The sequence below is a fragment of the Semicossyphus pulcher genome, unplaced genomic scaffold, assembly GCF_022749685.1.
Source record: "Semicossyphus pulcher isolate SPU_LCO1_2020_fin unplaced genomic scaffold, fSemPul1.0.p SCAF_3, whole genome shotgun sequence".
In the NCBI taxonomy this organism is placed as follows: Eukaryota; Metazoa; Chordata; class Actinopteri; order Labriformes; family Labridae; genus Semicossyphus; species Semicossyphus pulcher.
In genome coordinates this window covers 15,056,272-15,076,685 of record NW_027211704.1, presented here as the reverse complement: position 1 = coordinate 15,076,685, position 20,414 = coordinate 15,056,272, and the positions used below count along the sequence as shown (strand labels likewise).

At 41.6% G+C, this 20,414-nt stretch overlaps 3 protein-coding genes across 3 annotated transcripts in view; 1 reads left to right on the top strand and 2 right to left on the bottom strand.

Moving 5' to 3' along the window:
* The window catches only part of cacna2d3 (calcium channel, voltage dependent, alpha2/delta subunit 3), a 31,159-nt gene extending 25,175 nt beyond the window's left edge, over nucleotides 1–5,984 (bottom strand). Inside the window, exons 1-2 of the mRNA XM_069678031.1 lie at nucleotides 5,931–5,984; nucleotides 3,946–4,005 (exon numbers count right to left, since the gene is read on the bottom strand). Of these exons, the coding sequence (XP_069534132.1) occupies nucleotides 3,946–4,005; nucleotides 5,931–5,969 (99 nt within the window). The 5' untranslated portion in view covers nucleotides 5,970–5,984. The remainder of the gene's footprint in view (nucleotides 1–3,945; nucleotides 4,006–5,930) is intronic.
* An 8,993-nt stretch (nucleotides 5,985–14,977) lies between these two features.
* Nucleotides 14,978–17,122, top strand: LOC138606266 (parapinopsin-like). Its single transcript, XM_069678731.1, has 4 exons — nucleotides 14,978–15,308; nucleotides 15,449–15,777; nucleotides 15,963–16,205; nucleotides 17,006–17,122. The coding sequence occupies exons 1-4, from the start codon at nucleotides 14,978–14,980 to the stop codon at nucleotides 17,120–17,122; spliced, it is 1,020 nt and encodes a 339-aa protein (XP_069534832.1).
* Nucleotides 17,123–17,237: 115 nt separating this feature from the next.
* The window catches only part of cacna1da (calcium channel, voltage-dependent, L type, alpha 1D subunit, a), a 65,145-nt gene continuing 61,968 nt past the window's right edge, over nucleotides 17,238–20,414 (bottom strand). The window contains 1 exon segment of the mRNA XM_069677727.1: nucleotides 17,238–20,404. Coding sequence (XP_069533828.1) covers nucleotides 20,099–20,404 — 306 coding nt within the window. The 3' untranslated portion in view covers nucleotides 17,238–20,098.

Sequence of the window (20,414 nt, the reverse complement as noted above, 5' to 3'; positions counted from 1 at the left end):
CAAATTGCAGAGAATAAATACTTAAATCCTGCACTTTACCCGTTAACGGTCATTCTGTATTCTTAAGTTAATCAGATGTCGTGATGATCGTTATCTGAGCGCGAATAAGAATGGATTTATTTGAAGCAGCCATGAAATTTCATTTAGTCTCCATTTGTGATGGAGCCACTTTTAGACAGAGCGGTGCGTCTTTGCTGAGCGTGTTCTGTAAGTGAGTGTTTAGCATCGTCCAAATTCAAATGTCCTCCTGGCTCGCATTCCTTTAACAGTGAGACTTTGGCAGGGTGAATGTAAACAAAGGCTCTTCAGGCCAACACACTGTAAATAGCTTCGTCTGACTCTGACCCGGTGATAACTCTCAGGATGCTGTATATATTCCAGCTGATGGTCTGGTCTGCTTTTATAGGTCGTGTAAAAGGCGCTGGTATTAAATTGAGACAGTTAAAAAACTCCTCGCAGGAGGTCGTGCAGCTTTTTCCTCTCAACCACAGATTATTTGTCAAATTTACGATATTGTGCGCTGAGTGAACACAAGTCCTCCTCGCACTTTATACTGTTAGAAATCCTTTAACCAAGGACAACGTAAAAGATTATAAAATAAAGTTCCACAACGAAACAAAAAAAGATAACTAGAGTTTAAATGTTTAAACAGTTTAGTAATAATAGTACGGCTTCTTACAATCTAGAGAAAGTACGTTTATTACAAAGTGACCTAAATTATTTCCCCTGTACACACTCTTAGACACCGTTCAGTGTCGTACTGAAGAACATGTAAACACACAGACAAGAGGAGATGTGTTTTAACACCTGATCTACAGGATTAAAACGTGCTTAAACACAGCAGCTGTAACTGTCACTCATCACAGAGGTCTGAGAAGGACCTAAACGTGCAAAGAGGACTTTGAGGCCGCCAGTGAGAAGTCCGCCCTCCCTGAAGTGAAAGCCAATAGTTAGTGTGTCCTGTCCTTCACTGCCTGCTGCTGCAGAAGAAAGACTGTCTCATCCTGTGAGAGTGGCCTCTCTGCGGCCTCTGCTCCTTATTGTCTGCACCGTGAGAGAGAGAGAGGGAGGGAGGGAGGGAGGGAGAGATGGGTGATGGACTCTACAGCATCACACTCGGGGGAGGCCGCGCGGGCATCACCATCAAGCAGCCGCTGACAGCTCATACCACGCCTGAGCAGCTCTCTGACGAGCTGCGGCGAAGGGGAGGGGAGGCGGGGAGGGAGGGGCAGCAGGGGAGGAAGGAAAAACGTGCACCCTCAGCAAAAAGTGATAGTGCAGTAGAGAGGCACGTTAAGCAGCAGGGTTATTACTGTAGAGCAGGCCAGGGGACACTGCAGCGCTGAGACGCCCCGCTGACTCTTACACCACTGCAGTCAGCTGTGGGCCTGCTGCAGAGATGTGCTGGGCCACACTGTACGACTAAACTCTGCAGAGGACGGGTCTCAATAAGGTTTATACTGAACACTGATGGTTTAAGAGGCCCCGACTCTTACTGTTGTAATAACTAACCTTCACAGTTTTAAACTCATTAAGCTGACGACTTCCTGGATGTAACGGATGACAAGAGGACACGTTTTAAGATGCTGTGTTACATCTGATCAACACATTTAACATCACAGTAAAATATACTGAACTTTTAGCATCAGTTGGACTTTTGCTGTGTAAAATATTTTATAAACAGTGTTGTTAGATCATCTCAAATGATTATGAGGTATAGGAAATGCCTTGATAGCAGCAGGGAATAAAAAATAATAGAGTCATGCTGCTTTAGAACATTTTAAAACCTCCTTTAATGTTTTATTTTCTCATAAAAACAATATGAAAAAAAGTAAACAAGGATTCCTAAATTATATAATATATTTTTACTTTAGCTTGAAATGTTTAAGTGAATCACAGACGCAGAAATGAGGGCCTTCAACAAGGTTTTAGGCAGGAACATTAAAGAAAGCTCCAAAGGACATTTAAACTGTTTTAATTGTACTCGTGTGTCTTGTTATTAATTTAAAACACTATTTAAAATGTTCCTAAACATTCCTGATTTTCAAAATAAATCTAAAGGCCATCTCAATGTTGAAAGCAAGAGCTCCGTCCTCCAAAGCAACATTGAAACATTACAGTTAGTAACACATCCGAGGTGAGAGCAGAGTCCCTGCTGCTCCCTCAGACCTGATCTGCACACCCTTGAACTGTGAGCGACTCTCAGGTCAATGCAAAACAGCCGACTGTCCGCCGGTCGCAGCAGCAGAGATAAGAGCAGCCGGCTTATCTCATTGTGGTCAGTGAAATGGTGCGTGAAAAATGTGCGGTGTCAGGGGAGGCGAGCTCGGCTAAATGATGCCACAAGGAGTAATATGATGACATCACATCATTATCACAGGTGGATATTGAATTTACCTTATTATTTTTTATGGCCTGTGAGATGAGATGGCTGTGAGATAGGCCTCAGCAGTGAGACGACTGCTTCACTGCTGCTTTAAAAAAGTGTCGACATCGCTTCACAAATATACAACATTTTAATTGTAAGATTCTAGTTTTCATATGATTTATAAAAAATACTAATTAAAGGGAAGAAGCCATTAAAATGCAATACATGGAGGTAGATGTTTTTCATCGCAAAAAAACAAAAGCCAATGCAATTTATTTAAAATTACCTAAACTTTACAGAAACATTTAAATATGAAAATATTTCAGCAAACCATGATTGTGACAAAACTTTTATTATTATTATTATATTGGTTAATTTAAGGATAAATTATTGCAGTGCAAGAGATACCAAAAAGTCTTATCTGGTAAATGTAAACTTGTTTTCTCAGACTAATAACAGCCATAAATCAATAAAATAATGACAAGAAAAAAGTCCCAGACCTGCTCAAATCATTCTGTAAATATGCCTTTTGTAAGTAATCTGCTTTAGAAGGCATTGTAGGTATTGCAGATGTATCAAACTCTAATAAAATACACAGCCTATATAATATTTCCAGTATTATTAGATAAAAAATAGTAGTTGTAGTTTTTTGTTTAAAGGCTTTAAAAGGTAGTACCCGTCTTGTTATGGCTGTGCGAACAGCAGAGAAACCGGCAGGAAACAAGGTGGCTGAAATGTATTCGTATGATGTAAATGCTTCTATTAACTGTAAAGTGCTGCCCGTTATTTCACTGTTTTGTTGCTCCACTGGTTTTCCAATCTAGAGCCACGAAAGTGAAACAATGCGCCGCGCAAAAGACTTTCATTTATCTCTGTCCACTGGACGGAGGGAGGGAGGGAGAGAGGGAGAGAGAGAGAGCGAGAAACACTGCATTCCCTCTGCAGACTCACTGAGGAAATCCGCAATGAGAGCCGCTAAATAACGTCCTGAACAGAGTCAGAGCGCGCGAGCACATCCTGTGAAATCTAATTAAAAGTAGAAGAATTGCAGGCCTAAGTCTGCTTTACCCCATATAGACTGTATACAGTCCAATTCAATATCGTTCTAGAAATGTTGGTGCTAATGGTATTTCATGCTAATAACGATATTTTAGCATGCATTAACCTGCAGCACACTAGCCATAGATCGTGATCACCGTTTATACTGTATTACAGTTATTCGGTTACTGTCCAGCACCTAAAGGCGCTGCAGCAGCAGCAGCTGCAGCACAGAGCTACTTTGAGCCAGGATTCCTCTTAAAAAACAGTCAGTGTGAGTTATAGCAGCATGGCGCAGCAGCCTTCGATATGTGCGTCATTGCTTATCATAGAAACATTATGTATCTTTGCGCTGACAGGACAGCAGTGTGAAGGACGATGCCAACGCAATTATATACTTTTAGGGCCTATTAGCTTCTCTCACCTTCACAGCCACCCAGCTAAAAAATGATTCACCCTGGTTCAACACAATGACACACCACATTTTTAATATTTACGTTCCTCTTCTTTTCATTTCTTTTGTTCGGACAAAAGCTCACCTGCAGTTCGGGGTTTTCTTCATGCTGATGGTGCGCTTCTTCTGCTGCCTCCACGAGCCGCTGGGAGGAGGAAAAACAGTGCTTAATTAGAGTAGAGATATTAAACACATTGTGATAGTTTTAAAATAAATGTAAACGGCCGATAATGTAGCCTACATGCAAATTTATATTAGTCAATAAGGCTTAGATTATTCTTTAGGACCTCCGCAAAGGCTTGCGGTACGTCCTTTCAAGTTTTTCTACTCTGCTTTTTTAATAGCTTTTTGCACATTAGTCTACCACACTTGTATTGTTAAATCTTAACAATTGCCTTTCCATCAAGAATTATCTTGGCATAGCCTATAGCCAGTTTCAGATCAGTCTTTGAATGAAATCTACAGCATGTTCAGCATTTGTTTAAGGCCTAAATTGAACTCGTAACATGTTGGCACAACCGTCTCCCTCCCTGGCAACCCTTATTTTTTAAAAGGGAAAAATATGCATAAAATGTGGGGCACCACTGTGGAGTACAGCAGTGAAATGATTGATGGAGGCAGGTTATTGGAGCAAGATTCCAGGCCGTGTACCAGAAACAGCGATAGCTCCAGTAATAACTGAAAAGTAAAAAGTGCTTGGCTTTGTGTTTCCGGGGAAATGCCGCCTAAACGTTACGGTCTCTCTCGAGTGCGAGGAGCTGAGCAGGTAATTAACATCTGTCACAAGTGTCAAAATAAATGCTACATAAACACAACTGAGCCTTTATCGCTGAGCAGGTGGTGGACAAATTCAATTGACTTCATGCGAGTTCCCGCGTCGTCAGCAGTTAAGCAGCAAATAAAGGAAATATGATGAAATAAACATCATGTTTTCTGATTCAAGCGAAGAATACACCTTGTTATAATTGTCCTTCCTATATAACGAACCTGCAACGGTCAGACAGCTCACCTTCACCTGTTTATTGAGGTCACTTCCGTATTTTGACACTTTAATTTGGAGCATATTGATGACGTCAGCAGATTCGGTTTGGCTGCACGTGTGCCGGTGTGGGATTTAATATGACTCAGGCTTTTTTTTTAGGCTATAAAGGCAACATTTGTGCCTCGTATTGTTTATACACTTTCATTATGATTATTGTAATATGTCGAAGCATCTCAGGGTATCCAGACATGAAATGACAAGCCTTCCGTGAGTGTAATTTACAGGCTGAATGTCCTGAATTGTCGCACTCATGGGATCAGGCGGGGGAGATAAACGTTATCATTTCCCAGCAGTCCCTGCGAGGTGTAGCATTAAAAATGGTTACAAGCTCCTCTGCACCGAGGTCACAGACGGGCTGCTGCAGTGAGCATGACTGCAGCTCAGGCTAGACTGTAATAAATACAAGACACAGATTCTTGAGTGGCCTTTTGCATCAACATTACTAAGTACAGATTTAAACCCTGAACGTTGCACAATTGTCTGATTTTCCAATGGACTAATGTGATTGATTTAGGGACTATGGGAAAATTTGGCCTAATGAATTGCAGGGACTCTTAATACAACTAAGATTACTCCTGAAATTTATTTTGAGCCTTAAAGAAAACGTTTTTTTTACAACCTCCAGTCTGTTATCTGAAAACAATATCGCCATTTGTCTTTATTAAAATTTTCATAGATTAAGATGAATTTTTACATGATCTACAAACCACACTTAAGAGGTACAGTGATAGTGACTGCATACATTATCTAAAACGAATCCAAATCTTTGTCACCCAGCCCTGATTCCAAATAATCAGATAAAGATGAAATATTTCATCTTTATCAGTTTGTTTGTCAATCATTGGTGCCTGATAATTAAGCATGTTAGAGACTCAAAGTGGGCTGCTTCCTCTGAACATCTGGCCCATTAAATTACAAAACACAACTTCAGTGCTATTAATTAATTTTAATGAGAGTACACATACAATAACAACAATTGGATGAATAAATACAAAGCTAAATGCTTTTTCAAACATACATGTACCTACCCTGGTGGCCTCTGCTTTTTTCCGGAACACTTCCTCCATCTTCACAGCCAGGTTTTTGACCAGTTTCACACCATCAATCTCTTCCACCCTGACTGACTTTTCAAATTCTTTATATTTCTGAAAATAACCACAGACAAAGGTGTGTCAATCAGTTTGAACAGCTGTAGGGAAAAAAACTGCTCCAATGGATGATTAAAACATAAGCAGTGTCTTCAATTTAATAAGACATGAAAAAAGCATTGGGATAATCATCTTTTGCAGTGTGTGTGTGTTCTGCAACATTTCAGAGCCCTGTTGTTTCACTGCAGCCTCCTCAGAGAGGTAGGGAATTGTTAAACAAGGCTTATGCGCCTTCACATGTTGGCTGACAAGCTGCATGCAGCCGGTCTCAGATGAACGCTTGATAAAACCCTCGCTGCATCACACAATGATTGATCGTCTTTATCTGCTCTCAGTCATTGGCTGCACACGCCGCTTCTATCTCTCTGATTGGCTGGAGACGGCCTTGTTGGGTGGCCGGTGGGGCGGGGCTTGGATGTGAAGGCTATGCATGGTAAGAGGGTAATTGAAATGGAGTCAAAGCACAGGAGAAAGATAATAACGTGTCAGGCTTGGGTGATTCTGGGTAATGAAGTACACCTCACATAATGCTGATGCTGCTGGATGCTCAGGACCTCCAGTGATACAGAACAAAGCCCGCCACAGCTCGGAGGAATATAACATTACATAATCCTGCACCTTCCTGACACACACACACACACACACACACACACACACACACACACACACACACACGTTACAAATAAAAACTAAAACATGCTCCTCTCACGCCGTCCACTCAGCCTCATCACACACACACACTTCCAATAACCTTATCTAAAAATAAACAAACGCTGCGTTCATAAACACACATTCAAACACATAACAGAGTGTGTGGACGGCACACACACAAAAACACACACTCTTCAGTACATGAGGCGACAAATTACCTACTGAAAGGAAGAGTGTGGACTCGCAGTGGAGCAGAACAGTTCATTTCACGCCTGTCCTCCTCGCCTCAGCACTCCCAGTACCCCCCCACCCCCCCTTCCTCCTCCTCTTCCTCACACTCCTCCGGTCATCAAGAGGAGGTTAAGCCCCATCCATCAAAAGCACTGATCATGATTATTGATCAGAATAATGACCAAAGCAGAGCCCGAAGAGCCGAAGAGTTTCCCCCTTTTTTTCCCCTGAAATCTGGGTAAAATGGGCTAATTCTCCATAAAAGCATCTAATGATCAGCCTTAATGACGGCCCCTAACGACCCGTCAGCTCCCTCACAGCTCGCTGCTTTGTGCTGACTGGCTCTGCAGATATGCCTCCATGAACAGGAACATGAGCAAAGTGCTTACACACACACACACACACACACACACACACAAGAGAAGGAACAAATCTGCAGGGCATATTGCAAAATGTGTTTGTACAAAGATGAAACGCATATTTGGTAACAAATGGAAGGAGAGCGCTCGTTTTGAACTCAATGTTGTATTAAGAATCTGTCACCTCGGTGCAAGAAGGGCTGAGGTTTGGAGCCTGGAGCCGCCTTTTAATCGCAGTCTGAACGCTCTCCCCGTATTTGCGTGGACCTCTGGGTCCTTGGCTTTCCTCCCACAGACAGGCGGCCGAGGTTTTAGCATTAAGCCTGCTGCTGACCTTGACTGGAGAAGTGGACTCGGAGCTGGAGTTTGTGCCGGGACGTGGCGCCGTGATCGCCCACAGCTCCTGGAAGAGAGAGAGGATGGTCAAAAGCAGATTAACAAGTATGAATTGGATACATGTAGGTTAATCTGCAGGAGGTAAATGAAGAATTTTTATAGATGGTTACACCACAGTCCACTGTAATGCAGTCCTGTCACTGTTTCCTTTCTTTAAGAGTTTTTCAGCCTGTAGTTTGTGCAGTTCTTGACATGAAATGCATGATTACAAGGTTTGTTAAACATGTAATGTAAACCTTTAATACTGTCTATGTTAATGTTTTGACACAGTATTCGTGGCCTCTCAGTACAATGCTGTTAAATGTAACACCACACCACAAACTGCAGCCTCACGACAAACCTAAGTCACCATACAAACAGCTCAAACAGACAAATACAACCTGACATCTGAGGTAAGTTTTCAATAAATGTATTGCACTGCTTTCACATAATATGCTCAAATCCACCAAACAAAGGCGAGCTTTGTTCAACCTGACAAGCGAACAGAAAAGTTTTAGTGCTGAGTAGACAGAAAATAGACCCGAGAGTCCTCTGACGAAGCTATTATTAAGTTTGGCTTTGTATTGCTACCAAAGCCAAAAACAGTTTATGTTGTAGTTATTATAGAGAGGCGTTCAGGTGCATCACTGTTCATCAGGGTTTAACCTCCCTAGTCTGATGAACTTATCAGACTCACAGCTCTTCATTTCTGATTCTACTGCCGATCCAAAAGTTTTAAAATAAACTGCAGGCAGCATGTTGAGGAAGAGTGTGGGAAATAATGCACAACATTTCCAGAACATTTACTTTCTGTAGTGAATAAATATTGTAATTGAAGCTTGTAGATACACACAGAATGTAAACAGTCACAGAGAGTGGATAGTCTTTTTTAAATGTTTTTGTGACTGCAGTCTGTGTCTGTGTTTTATCGTCTCTTTATTTTCTTATTATTTAATGTATGCCTTTTAAAATGAGAGAAGACATGAGTGTAAAGTGTACAATAAGTCCCCAGTCACACATCTATATATAAATTCAACAACACAAATGATAAGCACATTCAGGGGCCGTCCTCCGTCCCTCCCCCTGACTCAGGCCTGGGAACACAGAGTCCACCTTTGCCATCAAACGGTCAGAAAGTTAAATCCACTGCACCGGGTCATCGCTCTTTCTGCGCTGCGTTCACTTGTTCGTCCCATCATAACCCCCCTCACACACTGTGGAAGCCGAGCACACACTGATTCAATCTGTCTCCTTGTCGCATTCATGTCCAGAGGTTGAAACTCTCGACTCCAGAGAGTTAACTGAAGAGATGAGATGAGGGGGGAATCAGAGCCGAGGGTAATGGGCCGTATCCAGTACAAACACACACACACACACACACACACCGAGCTCTGTCTCTTCCAAACACACCTGAGTCCCCTCTAAAATGACGCATCAGCATTCAGCTGAGACACTAAAATGTCTCTGCAGCCGTTAGAGAGGGAGTACAGCGTTAGAGCGTACAGTGTGTGTAACTACATGACCATCAGACAAAGAGAGACGCATTCATGTTCACACACGACTGAGAAACAGAGAGGAATACCTTCTGCAGTAGCTGGGATCCAGAATATTTTGCAGAAATTGATTTAATTTCTCCTCCAAAAGCGGAGGCCCAGAGCTTTACACTGCAACATAAAAGAGACAATAAAAAGATAAATGACAGTTTATCCAGCAGTCTCATACATATATGGGACAAAAGCAGATACAAATGCAAAAAAGGCAGTTTTTGAATTGTAGAAAAGGAAAATAATATTAAAGTTATTGCCCGAGTTTGGAAACAGTATTACAAAGAACACATTTGTAAACATTTCTAACAAATGATGTGCGATTTAAGTTTTATCAGCAGCCTTAGACGTGGATTTAAATCTCCTGTCACCGTCTCCCCTCTGAATCCTCCCTGTCCTCTCCTCACCCCCGGCTGCTTTAAACACCTTTAATCTCCCCTCAGCCGTCACTTTTTAAAGCTTTATTTCTGACACCATCAGTAAAAAAAGATTATCATGGAGGCCCTGCACCACCCTGACCTTCACCGTCCTGACAGATGACTGCTTATAATTTTGATGATCTACACTGTAGTTTATTGAAGCTTCTTTTATTAAACTTTAAAATGACTGGTAGTGCGGCACCGAAGTTGTGTACCTAAGATGTAAAACAGCCTCGCAACAAACAGATGCTGCTTTAAGACTATTCTGAAAGGATTAAAAAACTACATTAAAATAGGTTTAAAAAAAAAAGAAGTATTTAAGCATGTTGGTTAAACTCAAAAGTATTTACAACATTTCATTGAAAAATTCCCTAACCCCAAAATAGAGTAACTTTTATCTCATTTGGGATTCTTTTCGCAAAAATACGGTGGCTTTAAATTAACAATTCAAAAACTTGTTCTGTATATCCTGAACCGGCGCAACCGAGCCGGGTTGTCACCTGAATTTGTAAATTAGTTGGTGTACAGTGTTTTAAAATACATCACTCCCGAATGAGTGTTATCCAGACTAAGATAACTATTAGAATCTACATTTAGGCCTTCATCTTACACTTTTATTACTTTTATTTTGTGTTTCTTAGGTCAAAATCTTCCCCCAGTAAAAGTTTTGCAATTTAACAGGACTTCCAATCTGCTGAAGATGCAATGAATGAATGTTCAAGGAAAATATGATTCAGTCCGTTATAGTGTTTATATGTAGACTACTGGGAATTAATAGATTACACCTGCAGGCCTGCAGAACTTACATTAAAACTGTGAAGACAATTTACTGCAGGTAACTGAGCTGATCTTTACCAACTGAATTATTACACTTAGTAGCCTATATAAAAAGGTCCATGATGTAAAAACATGTCTGTCCTGTTTTTTGCCAGAAACATACAGTGAAGTTTTGCACTTATATTTCTAAAACTATTTATTTATGACTTACTGATGTTACATTTACCCAGTTTTGTAAATGTATTCACTGTAGCACAAAAACTAGAAAACAATTGATGTAGTAGAAGTGGAGCATTTAAATGAACATGCTTTATTTTGAAATTCTCCTCCTGTAATTTTCCCTCCTAAAATAATTTCTAAGTTTGATTGTGTCCTTCCACTTGTATTATCCCTCCTAACAAATAATTGTCCATGTTACCTGTAGGCTAATGTACACTATGGGGATATACACACAGGTCTGTGGTTGAATTAAACGCCACACCTGGTCATCTTGTGTGAACAAGACAAAAAATGTTTACATGTAGTGAGATTCACTGAAAATTCCCAATCTCCGTTAAAAACCCCGTAAATACATTCAAATATTAAAAAATGGTTCCCTTGTGATCGCTGCTTTTCCTGCCTGTATGAGACCAACATATTAGTTAAATCCACGTGAATCAAAGTTGCAGAGTCTCACTCACACTGACAGAGGGATCCCTTGCTGGGACCCCGACACCTCCACCACGTTCAAGCCGACGAGGATCCAGAGCAGGAGGAAGCTGCTGCTGCTGCTGCTGCACGTGCGCGAGAGCAGGATCCTCCAGTCCCCCAGCATCTTCTTCTAGAATTATAAAAAAATATCTGTACAGAAAAATCCCGTTTCAGCAGCACCGTGCTGGATATCTGGACCCCCGAGCACCGTCTCCAGCCGAGGTACTGCCAGCACGTCCACTACTGTACAGAGAGAGAGAGAGAGAGAGAGAGAGAGAGAGAGAGAGAGAGAGAGAGAGACCCTCCATCCTCCGCTCCTTTCTCAGAAAAGGGAAAACCCCCCTCAGTCTGCGCTCTGCTGCAGGAACCACAGACCTGTATTTGTGGAAACGTGTCGTCTGCTTGTTTGTTTAACAGAAGCCTGAAAAGCTCGAGGAGGTAGATTCCTAAAGATTAAGAGGAGGTTCAGTTTTGAGGAGCAGCATGGACAGGTTGATCGGCTACAGCGCTACAAAAAAAGAGAAGAAAATCGTCTGCAAAATGCTGAAAATTCAAACCCTTAACTTTGGGTCTGCGACGCGCTTCTATCAAGTTCACTGTTCAGAAGTTGTAGCATTTTACGCTGACGCTACATTATACTGTACACGCTTTGTGTAGTCTCCATCCCAGCTGCACAGACAGTCAAAGCGTGTATTTTTTTTATCAAAATGAAAAGTGCTAATATGTGATGTTCGTAACATAATACCTACTTTAGAACTTGGAATAAGGAGCTCAGAAGAAGGGAAGAGTCCGAACATAAAATGGCTCTGTGGGCGATAATGAGACTGCAGATGTTTGATGAAAGCTTCCGCACTGCCAGCAGCACAATGTAAGAAAAAAAACAGTTCATAGTCGGAGCCATTTAATGTTGGGACGATGTTTGACCTCGGACACCGCACTGGGATCAAAGAAAACATTCCACAATACAACAAAAATGACAGAGAGATACATGACAACAAGTAAACGTTGGCGCAAAAATCTCCTGCTAACTTTGCAGCATTTGATTGGCTGATTTATCATTTGGCCAATGACGTCATGTCACTCGCCAGCAACTTTCCCACGTGGACCCTAGAGCTCATTTCAGGAGCTGAGTTTGGTGGTGAACGAACTCTATACTAGCATGCAGTGGCACAGAGTTTCAGTCACTGCGCCTGCGCAACATCCATGAGAGCGTAGTACTATAAAATAAGAGGGACTCATCGTCCTGTTGCCAACTCTAAACTGCTGATTAGGAGGCGATAATGTTGTCAAGGAAGGCAGCAGGCGTGGGGATACTCTTCCCCTCCTCCCCCTCCACCACTACAGCAAACCGTGTTTCGACTTGAGGCTTTTATTAGTTTAGTAATTGCATCGTACATCAAAGTTGTGAGGAGCCTGTACTGTCTGGCGCGTGCCGATAAGCTGCCCGGCTGCGAGTAGGATGACGGACAGTATCATCCAGTGTCTCCTCACTCCGCAACCCTGAATGCTTTAATTAACTATCGACGGCCAATAAAAGCAGTCCTCCGGCACCGCACTGAGGCTGTAGTCCTGCTAAAATGTCCTCGAGCTAGGAATGTGTTATTTCCGGGTTCATCAACCAGTCTCACCGTAGCATTTACGCACGAGGACCCTTAAACACGCTAGCAATTTGAATAGATTTAGTAATGTCACGACCTCCACCCACACAGTGCAGCAGGTCAAATAAACACACCAGGGAGTACAGATGTGCGTGGTGCTTTCACGTGAGTACAATGCTTTGAAACGTTTTGATTTGCTTTTAGTGCATTTAGAAGGTTTCTTCCAAATCAAACCCAAATCAATTCCCACACAAACTCTAAAATGTCTCATAATTCTCCCTCATCAAGAGGACCATAATCATAAAACATGCTCATATATTACATTTTGAAAGTTTAACTACTGTACACCAGATGTCTCCTACTTCAATGAAAAGTCAGTTCTCAGTGTCTGTGCAGCTGAAAGTTGCTGGTTTACAAATCACTGTTTTTTGCAAGTTACACCCAGCATCAGGATTAGCTTCCAAGCTAGTAGTTAAGTCACAAAGTCCTACGCTCAGGTGAAAGGTGAGCACAAACAATCAGCCTTCCACTGTCGAACTCTGCACATTTAGGCTACATGATTGTGCACAGGATTGTACACAGGAGCTTAGAGACTATAGAAATCCTGTGTCAAGCCTTTCAGGCCTTCAGGTGCTGTCCGTGGTGCTGATTTTGGTTTGCTCTGCGGTATCAAGACATTTTATGACATTTAAATAAATAAAAAATCAGTTTTCACACCATGAAGATGATTATTGTGACATGCAAGCTCACTGAAACACTCAGGCTTTTGTAAAATATGACTATGATAGGATTTCCAAGTAATGTATTATGTCAAATAATCCAACGTCTAAGGTGTTGATGTAGACACAAAGCTTCATAATCAGTGCCAGACTGCTGTTGAACTCTAAACCCAAACAGTTGTAATCTCTGTCTTGACTTGATTGGACATAAACCTCTTAAAAGGTGAAACATGGGACACCTGTGGTCATGTAAAGTGCAAGGCTTAACCTCACCTCCTGACCTCACTGTAGAGGGGGTTAGATCACCTCAGACCTGCAGACAGTGAACTGTCGGGGAGATTACAACACACCTCAGGGCACAATATATTGTGATAGCAGAGTATGAGTCTTCATCGTCCACACTCGACACAAAGCCTTAAACATTATTCTGTAACCTCTTTAACCTAGCCTTACACCTGTTATTATTATCATATGTGTCTGGTAGCATGTTTAGTGAAGATTTACTTTTAGCACATGACAGTGATCCAAAGTCCTGATGGCTCGTTACATTGTGCAGGAACATAAAAGCTTAACCAGTTATTCCACCAGGTTAAGAATACCAGCAGGTTGAACTGCAGCAGGCGTACACTCTGTTGAGGCTGACCCATTGAAAAAGTTGTCATCTATAACACATAAATAGAACACGAAAGCCGTCCATACGATTTAGGGATAAATATCTGACTTTTTCATTAAAGGTTGCGCTTCATATTAATTAAACCATAACATATAGTCAATGGTCAAATTAAACGTAACACCATACCATAATTACTTTTATAGATTTAGTAGATTTTTCCTAAATCATTTAATATTCATACCTTTGCAGAAATGCAGCCAAAGTAAACATACTTTAGCAAATGACTCCAGCAAGTCAAATGTAAGTTAGGGAGTTATGCAGTATGATCAGTTGTTGAAGCTGTGTGCTGGGTTTGGTGGTGATTTTTATTAGAGGTATTTAACATGATTAACTACTAAAGATCAGATTATTGTATAGATGCCTTTAAGCTCTCTGATACTTTAACACACCTACCATACATCAACACTAACAAAAGATCAAGGTATCTCACATTTGTTGTAGCTTTTTACCCACAATTCAAAGTAAAAGAGAAAGAGAGACGATATAGAAAGTGAGAGAAATAAGCAGAAAGACTTCATCAGCCCTCAAACATCTTAACTGTACCTATTTTGTAACTCTCCTCCTCCGGGCATTCCTCAGAAAGCCAAACGAACGCTCCAGCAGACCAGCAGGAGTGGTCGGATAGTTTTTTGTTTTTCACACTTGCTGAGCAGACTTATCCTGCCGAGAACACTGTGGAGTCATCCTGCTAAAGTCCCTTTACAATCAAGCAAAAGGTGAGGGGATCAAGGATCATCATTTGGAGGAATTACTCTTTGCTAAACCTCTTATTCTTAGAATGAAGTCCTCTAATCTCAGCTGTCACTCTCGAGTAGTGAGATATCGAACATCTCCTGCAGAAGCTCCAGGAGACGAGGAACTACCTGACCGCTTTTTTAAGGCTCTGCATCCATGCAGCAATTAGCTTTTTCCCACAATGCCTCCTCATACCTGGGCCCACACGGGGAGCCCCCTCTGTCACGCACAGGCTTCATCATCCTCTCCATCATCATGGCTCTTTTCACCGGTCCGGCCATCGTGCTCAACGCTACAGTGATCATCGTGTCCCTCATGCACAAGCAGCTGAGGCAGCCGCTCAACTTCGCTCTGGTGAACATGGCGGTGGCTGACCTGGGCACAGCCATGACCGGAGGCGTGCTGTCTGTGGTCAACAACGCCCAGGGGTACTTCTCCCTGGGAAGAACAGGCTGCGTGATGGAGGGCTTCGCTGTGTCCTTGTTCGGTGAGTTCAAAGAGGAGCAGAGTATAAAACCAACTGTGTTATTTCATAGGGTTGTTTTTTTATGCATAATTGGATGACTTATTAAATAATTTTCATGTAATTAAAAAAAAAAAACCTCCCTCTCTTTTGCTGTCCTGCAGGCATCACATCTCTGTGCACGGTCGCTCTGATCGCCCTGGAGAGGATGTTTGTTGTGTGTAAGCCGTTGGGGCAGATAACCTTCCAGAAAAAGCACGCCTTTGGAGGCATCGCCCTGTCCTGGCTGTGGTCCCTCGCATGGAACTTGCCCCCCCTGTTCGGCTGGGGCAGGTACGAGCTGGAGGGGGTGGGGACTTCCTGTGCACCTGACTGGCACAACAGAGACCCTCACAACGTCTCCTACATCCTGGCTTACTTTGCAGTGTGCTTCGCTGCTCCCTTTGTCATCATCCTGGCATCCTACACAAAGTTAATGTGGACACTACACCAGGTGAGAGTTTGAATTTGGTTCATCATGCTAATATACTACTGTGAATACATTTATTTTTCAAGTACTGTCCTTAAGCACAATTAGAGGCACTGTACTGCTGGAATACTAAGCTGTTGAACCAGAGCCTCTCTGTAATGTGTAAGCCCATTGACCCCTTCCTATTTCACCACCATTCTGTGTTCCAGGTATCAAAGATGGCCTGTGTGGAGGGCGGCGCAGTAGCTAAAAGTGAGATGAAGGTGGCGTCCATGGTGGTTCTGATGGTCCTCACATTTCTGATCAGCTGGATGCCGTACGCCAGCCTGGCCATGCTGGTGGTCTACGACCCGTATGTGAACATTCACCCGCTGGTGGGCACGGTGCCTGTTTACCTGGCCAAGAGCAGCACCGTGTACAACCCCATCATCTACATCTACCTGAACAAACAGGTAGTGTACCACCAAAGGCATAAACAACAGATTTAGATGGGATGAAGATATACAGTTGTTGGGTAACAGCTCTAAAATACTGCTGTTTTGGGACACCAGCACCATCTAGTGGTGTTGATGCGCAGTATGTAACATTGAGTGCAGGAATGTTTGCTTGTGTTGTAAATGGGGCTAAAGGGAAAACTAAAGTTGAATGTAACATTAACTTTTTGTGTAGTATTTTAATAACAAATCTTTCATTAGTATGTTCATATATATATATACATACATATATATATATATAAAACAAACAAAATTTCAAGCCACCACCTTATATATATTTTTTTGTCAGATTTTTTAAAGACAAATTAAATTTTTTTGTAGTTTTCTACAAAATGCTTATTATTTCTCAGCAACTTATATCTTCTAAAAACATTTTGCATATTATTTTTACTATTGTGGTTTTGTAAATACAATAATACTGATCAATAAAAACCTTTATCCTTATTAAATTATAGGTTAAAATTTACCATTTTTTTTCTCCATGGGAATATAATTCTCACCCGATACATGTAGTTACAGAAAAGCATTACCAATTTTTAAGCATAGTGTTAATTTTTTAATCTTTATCATGATTGTTAATTTAATGTTTATTTTTTCTCTTTTCTAGCATACACAATGTATACGATTGGACACCTGTTTGTCTGATCAATAATACAAGTACAAGCTGCTGACTGGATATTTTCACATTACATTAAAAGAGAGAAAGTCTGTCTCCTGGCTGATTTGTTTCGCCCGCTGACTCACTCTGTTTCCCACAGTTTCGTAAATACGCGGTGCCCTTCCTGCTGTGTGGGAGAGCCAGCGCTGTGGAGGATGAGGAATCGGAGACGGCAACTACTGTGGAGACGACAACCAAACAGGTGTCACCTGCCTGAAAACCACACACGCCCGCAAGCATCTCTTAAAAAGATTCGTTCCCTGTGAAAGCGGGACTCCGGTGATTGTATGAGCTGCACTGTGAACAAAATACAAATAAAACAGTAATTCAGCATAAATTTATTCAATGATGATCAATAGAAAATAAAATAGTATCGATTATTATCGATTCAAATAAAGTCAAGGCCCAAAATAAAATGAAAAATACAAAAAAAGTATTGATACAAAACCTAGAAGGTTATAGTAAAGCATTTGCTACTAAGAGAAATGATGTTTACCGAATAAAAACATTAAGGAGCAAATATCAAGACTTTCAAGTAGAGAACATTACCATGGGTCTTTCCATACTTTTGTACATATTTTACATTATCTTCTATTTGAATACAGCTTTCAGAACATTAATAGTAGTAATAGTAATTATAATCAGAACAATATGAAGAAAACTAATAGAAACGTTCAAATCAATATGTGTTTCTCTGTAAACTGGTACTGTGACCATTTTTTCCCTTACCTAAACCAGAGAAACAGTGCACCTTGAAAATATTTTTTAATACTCTTTCATTCCCAGCATTGTAAGGTGAGTTGTAAATGACAAATATAGATTCCACTAAACCATACACACAGTCACAAAAAGTACAAAATTGTCTCACCTTAATACACAAATCTGTTTAGAAAAAGGAGAAACAAAAGCACTATACAGTTACTTGTGCAAAGACAAACAGCTATGTGCTAATATTTAAATACCATTGGTTTAGACTGAACCAAATCATTATTTTCTTTTCTCAGGAATCCCTGACATGAGGTAAAAGTAAGTTCTTTTCGTCTTTAGTTTAACACAACTTTTAAAAGTGTTTACAAAATAATGCATATCTTCAGTTCATCAGTACTGTAATTGCTACGAATAGTACAATGTGCCTGTTGTGTGCATCGGCCCTTTTACTGACGTCGTCAACAAAAGGACAAGCACACTTTTTTTTTTTACTCACAAACAATTCAAAGAGCCCTTTCAATGTGCACACAAAATGGAAAACCTACATTTTCATGACAGTATTCGGTTGAATTAGAGTACAGGACGCACTCGCCTACAAATCAAACACTCATGAACATTTACCCTAAAGATCCTGTATTTCAACTCTCCGTGGTGATGCCTGAAAAAGCCCATTTCTGTTTATGTATTCCAGTGTTTCTTTGTGACGGATCAATAAATGATAATTGACTTAAAGATATTTGTGGGCTCCTTTTTTCTGCATCCAGGGTTAGTCCCCCTCCTGGTCTCGTTCATGTATATGATCGGGCGGGGAAACACAAAGTTCTCATCTCTTTCAAAGACTCCACTGTGGGACGCTGTGACAGACAGGAAAGCTGAGACAATGATATGTTGTCACGTTGCCTAACGAGGTATTCTGTATGCAGGAACCAGGCAGGCTGAGAGAGAAAGGGGCGGGGGGTTAGTATTGCTTAGCCTCTCTCCAGCATCCTGACAGCAGGACACCCTCTGTCCTTCCAACTACAACAACACGTCTGACTGTTTCTGACCTTTGGATGTGTGCATATGTCTCCTGCCACCTCAGGCTCCGAGGCCTCACACACTACATGAAGGCTGAGATGTGATTGCCAAGATTCAGTACAAAGGTTTTTAATGGACTTACACCATGATCAACGAAGCGTATGTCATGGAAAATCCCAGCACGAGCTATGAGAAATATCAATTTATCCCTGTTTTTACCTTCCATCACGTTTCTTTCTTTCAGCAGCAAAAAGGCATTTGAGAAGGGGCTGACGAAACCTAAGTCTGACTCTGAAACCAACTAAAAAAGCAGCATTGTAAATGCACTACGCATTTTAAATCCTTGTGCATGCCCTGCACAAAATATGCAAACAAATGTGGTCGTCACATCTGTAGAAAATTTCAGCCCTGGATCCTTGAAGCTTGCCTTCTAAAAATGCTCCTTTAAAGGGGGCTTAATCTTATGCAACTGGTGTTGGTTCGATGAATAACACATAAACCCCTATGCTAAGAAATTAAAGCCATTTGCATATCTTGTGCAGAAGTGTTGTTACACAAGCAGAACCTCTTAAAAAAGCAAAAATGAAGGGTCCATATACGCAAAAAACCAAAAGGCAGAATATTGTTCCTAATAAAAGAATGCAAGGCTGCTTTTGTAGCATAACAGGAGTCACAAGGGTCCATATTGCTGATCTTTTAAATGATACATAATTACAAAATATAGATTATCTCTTTACAAAGGTTCTTTTGTTATATAATACAATTTACAGCATATCAACTATGAAATATTAATCAGGCTATTCTAAAATTTTAAAACAACCTGCCTGCTAGTGCATTTATCCCAAATGCTTCAAAAGTACATATCTCAAGTTGAATGATGCTATAAGTAGGACAGTTAGTTCCTGCATAATCTGGTACAGCTCCACACTGCTCTTCTCTTTTCCTCTCAGCCTCAGCGATCATTAAACGGCCTCTTCTGACGACAAAGGGATCAAGTTTTACGAACATCTAGGGGAGGAGATATGCCTTTCTATGCTTGCATTGAAAACTTGCATGATATGCCAAACCTTAATAAAGTGACCGAGGCAATGACATCGTACATCTGATTGTCATCACCCTTAGAGACCCGCCCTGGAGAGTATCTCACACCTTTTGCCCATTGGTCCATCTTTCACTGGCGTCAAAGTCCTCTTCTCTGATTGGCTGCAGGCTGAACCTGTGTGGCAGCCTTTGGAAGGTGCAGTCAGTCCCTCTGTGCTCAGCAGGGTGGTGTCCGGCTCCCGGCTGTGACCTCCTTTGCTGGCAGGTGGAGAACTATTCAAAGAGCGGGACTAATGTGTCTCTCTTCTTTATGCCTTTTCCTCTTCACTGTTAAAGGCACTTCTTTTGGTCAGAGCCAACAGATGCATTTCTTTTTGAATTTTCACTGATATAGTGGTTCTAAGTTTGCAGATTTCTCCAGCCACTGCTATAAAGTCGTGATGCAGATCATCTCGTCTGCCAGGTCCTCCTCGTAAGGAGCTCTGGGTTCTGTGTCCGGCTCCTCGTCACTGTAGCTGGCTGCCGTGTCCTGCAGTTCATAGTCCCTGGGCGTCAGAATGGGGAACACGTTGACCCCGTTGACGCACGGGGCTATCCCTCCGTTCAGCAGGTGACTGGCTGCACTCTCCATCTCGTCTATCGTCATCTCACAGGCATCTGCGATTTCGTGCTTTGTGGCAGCGACAAACTTGGGGTCCTTGGCGTATCTCCCAAGCCCTTCTGATATCAAAACCTGCAACAGG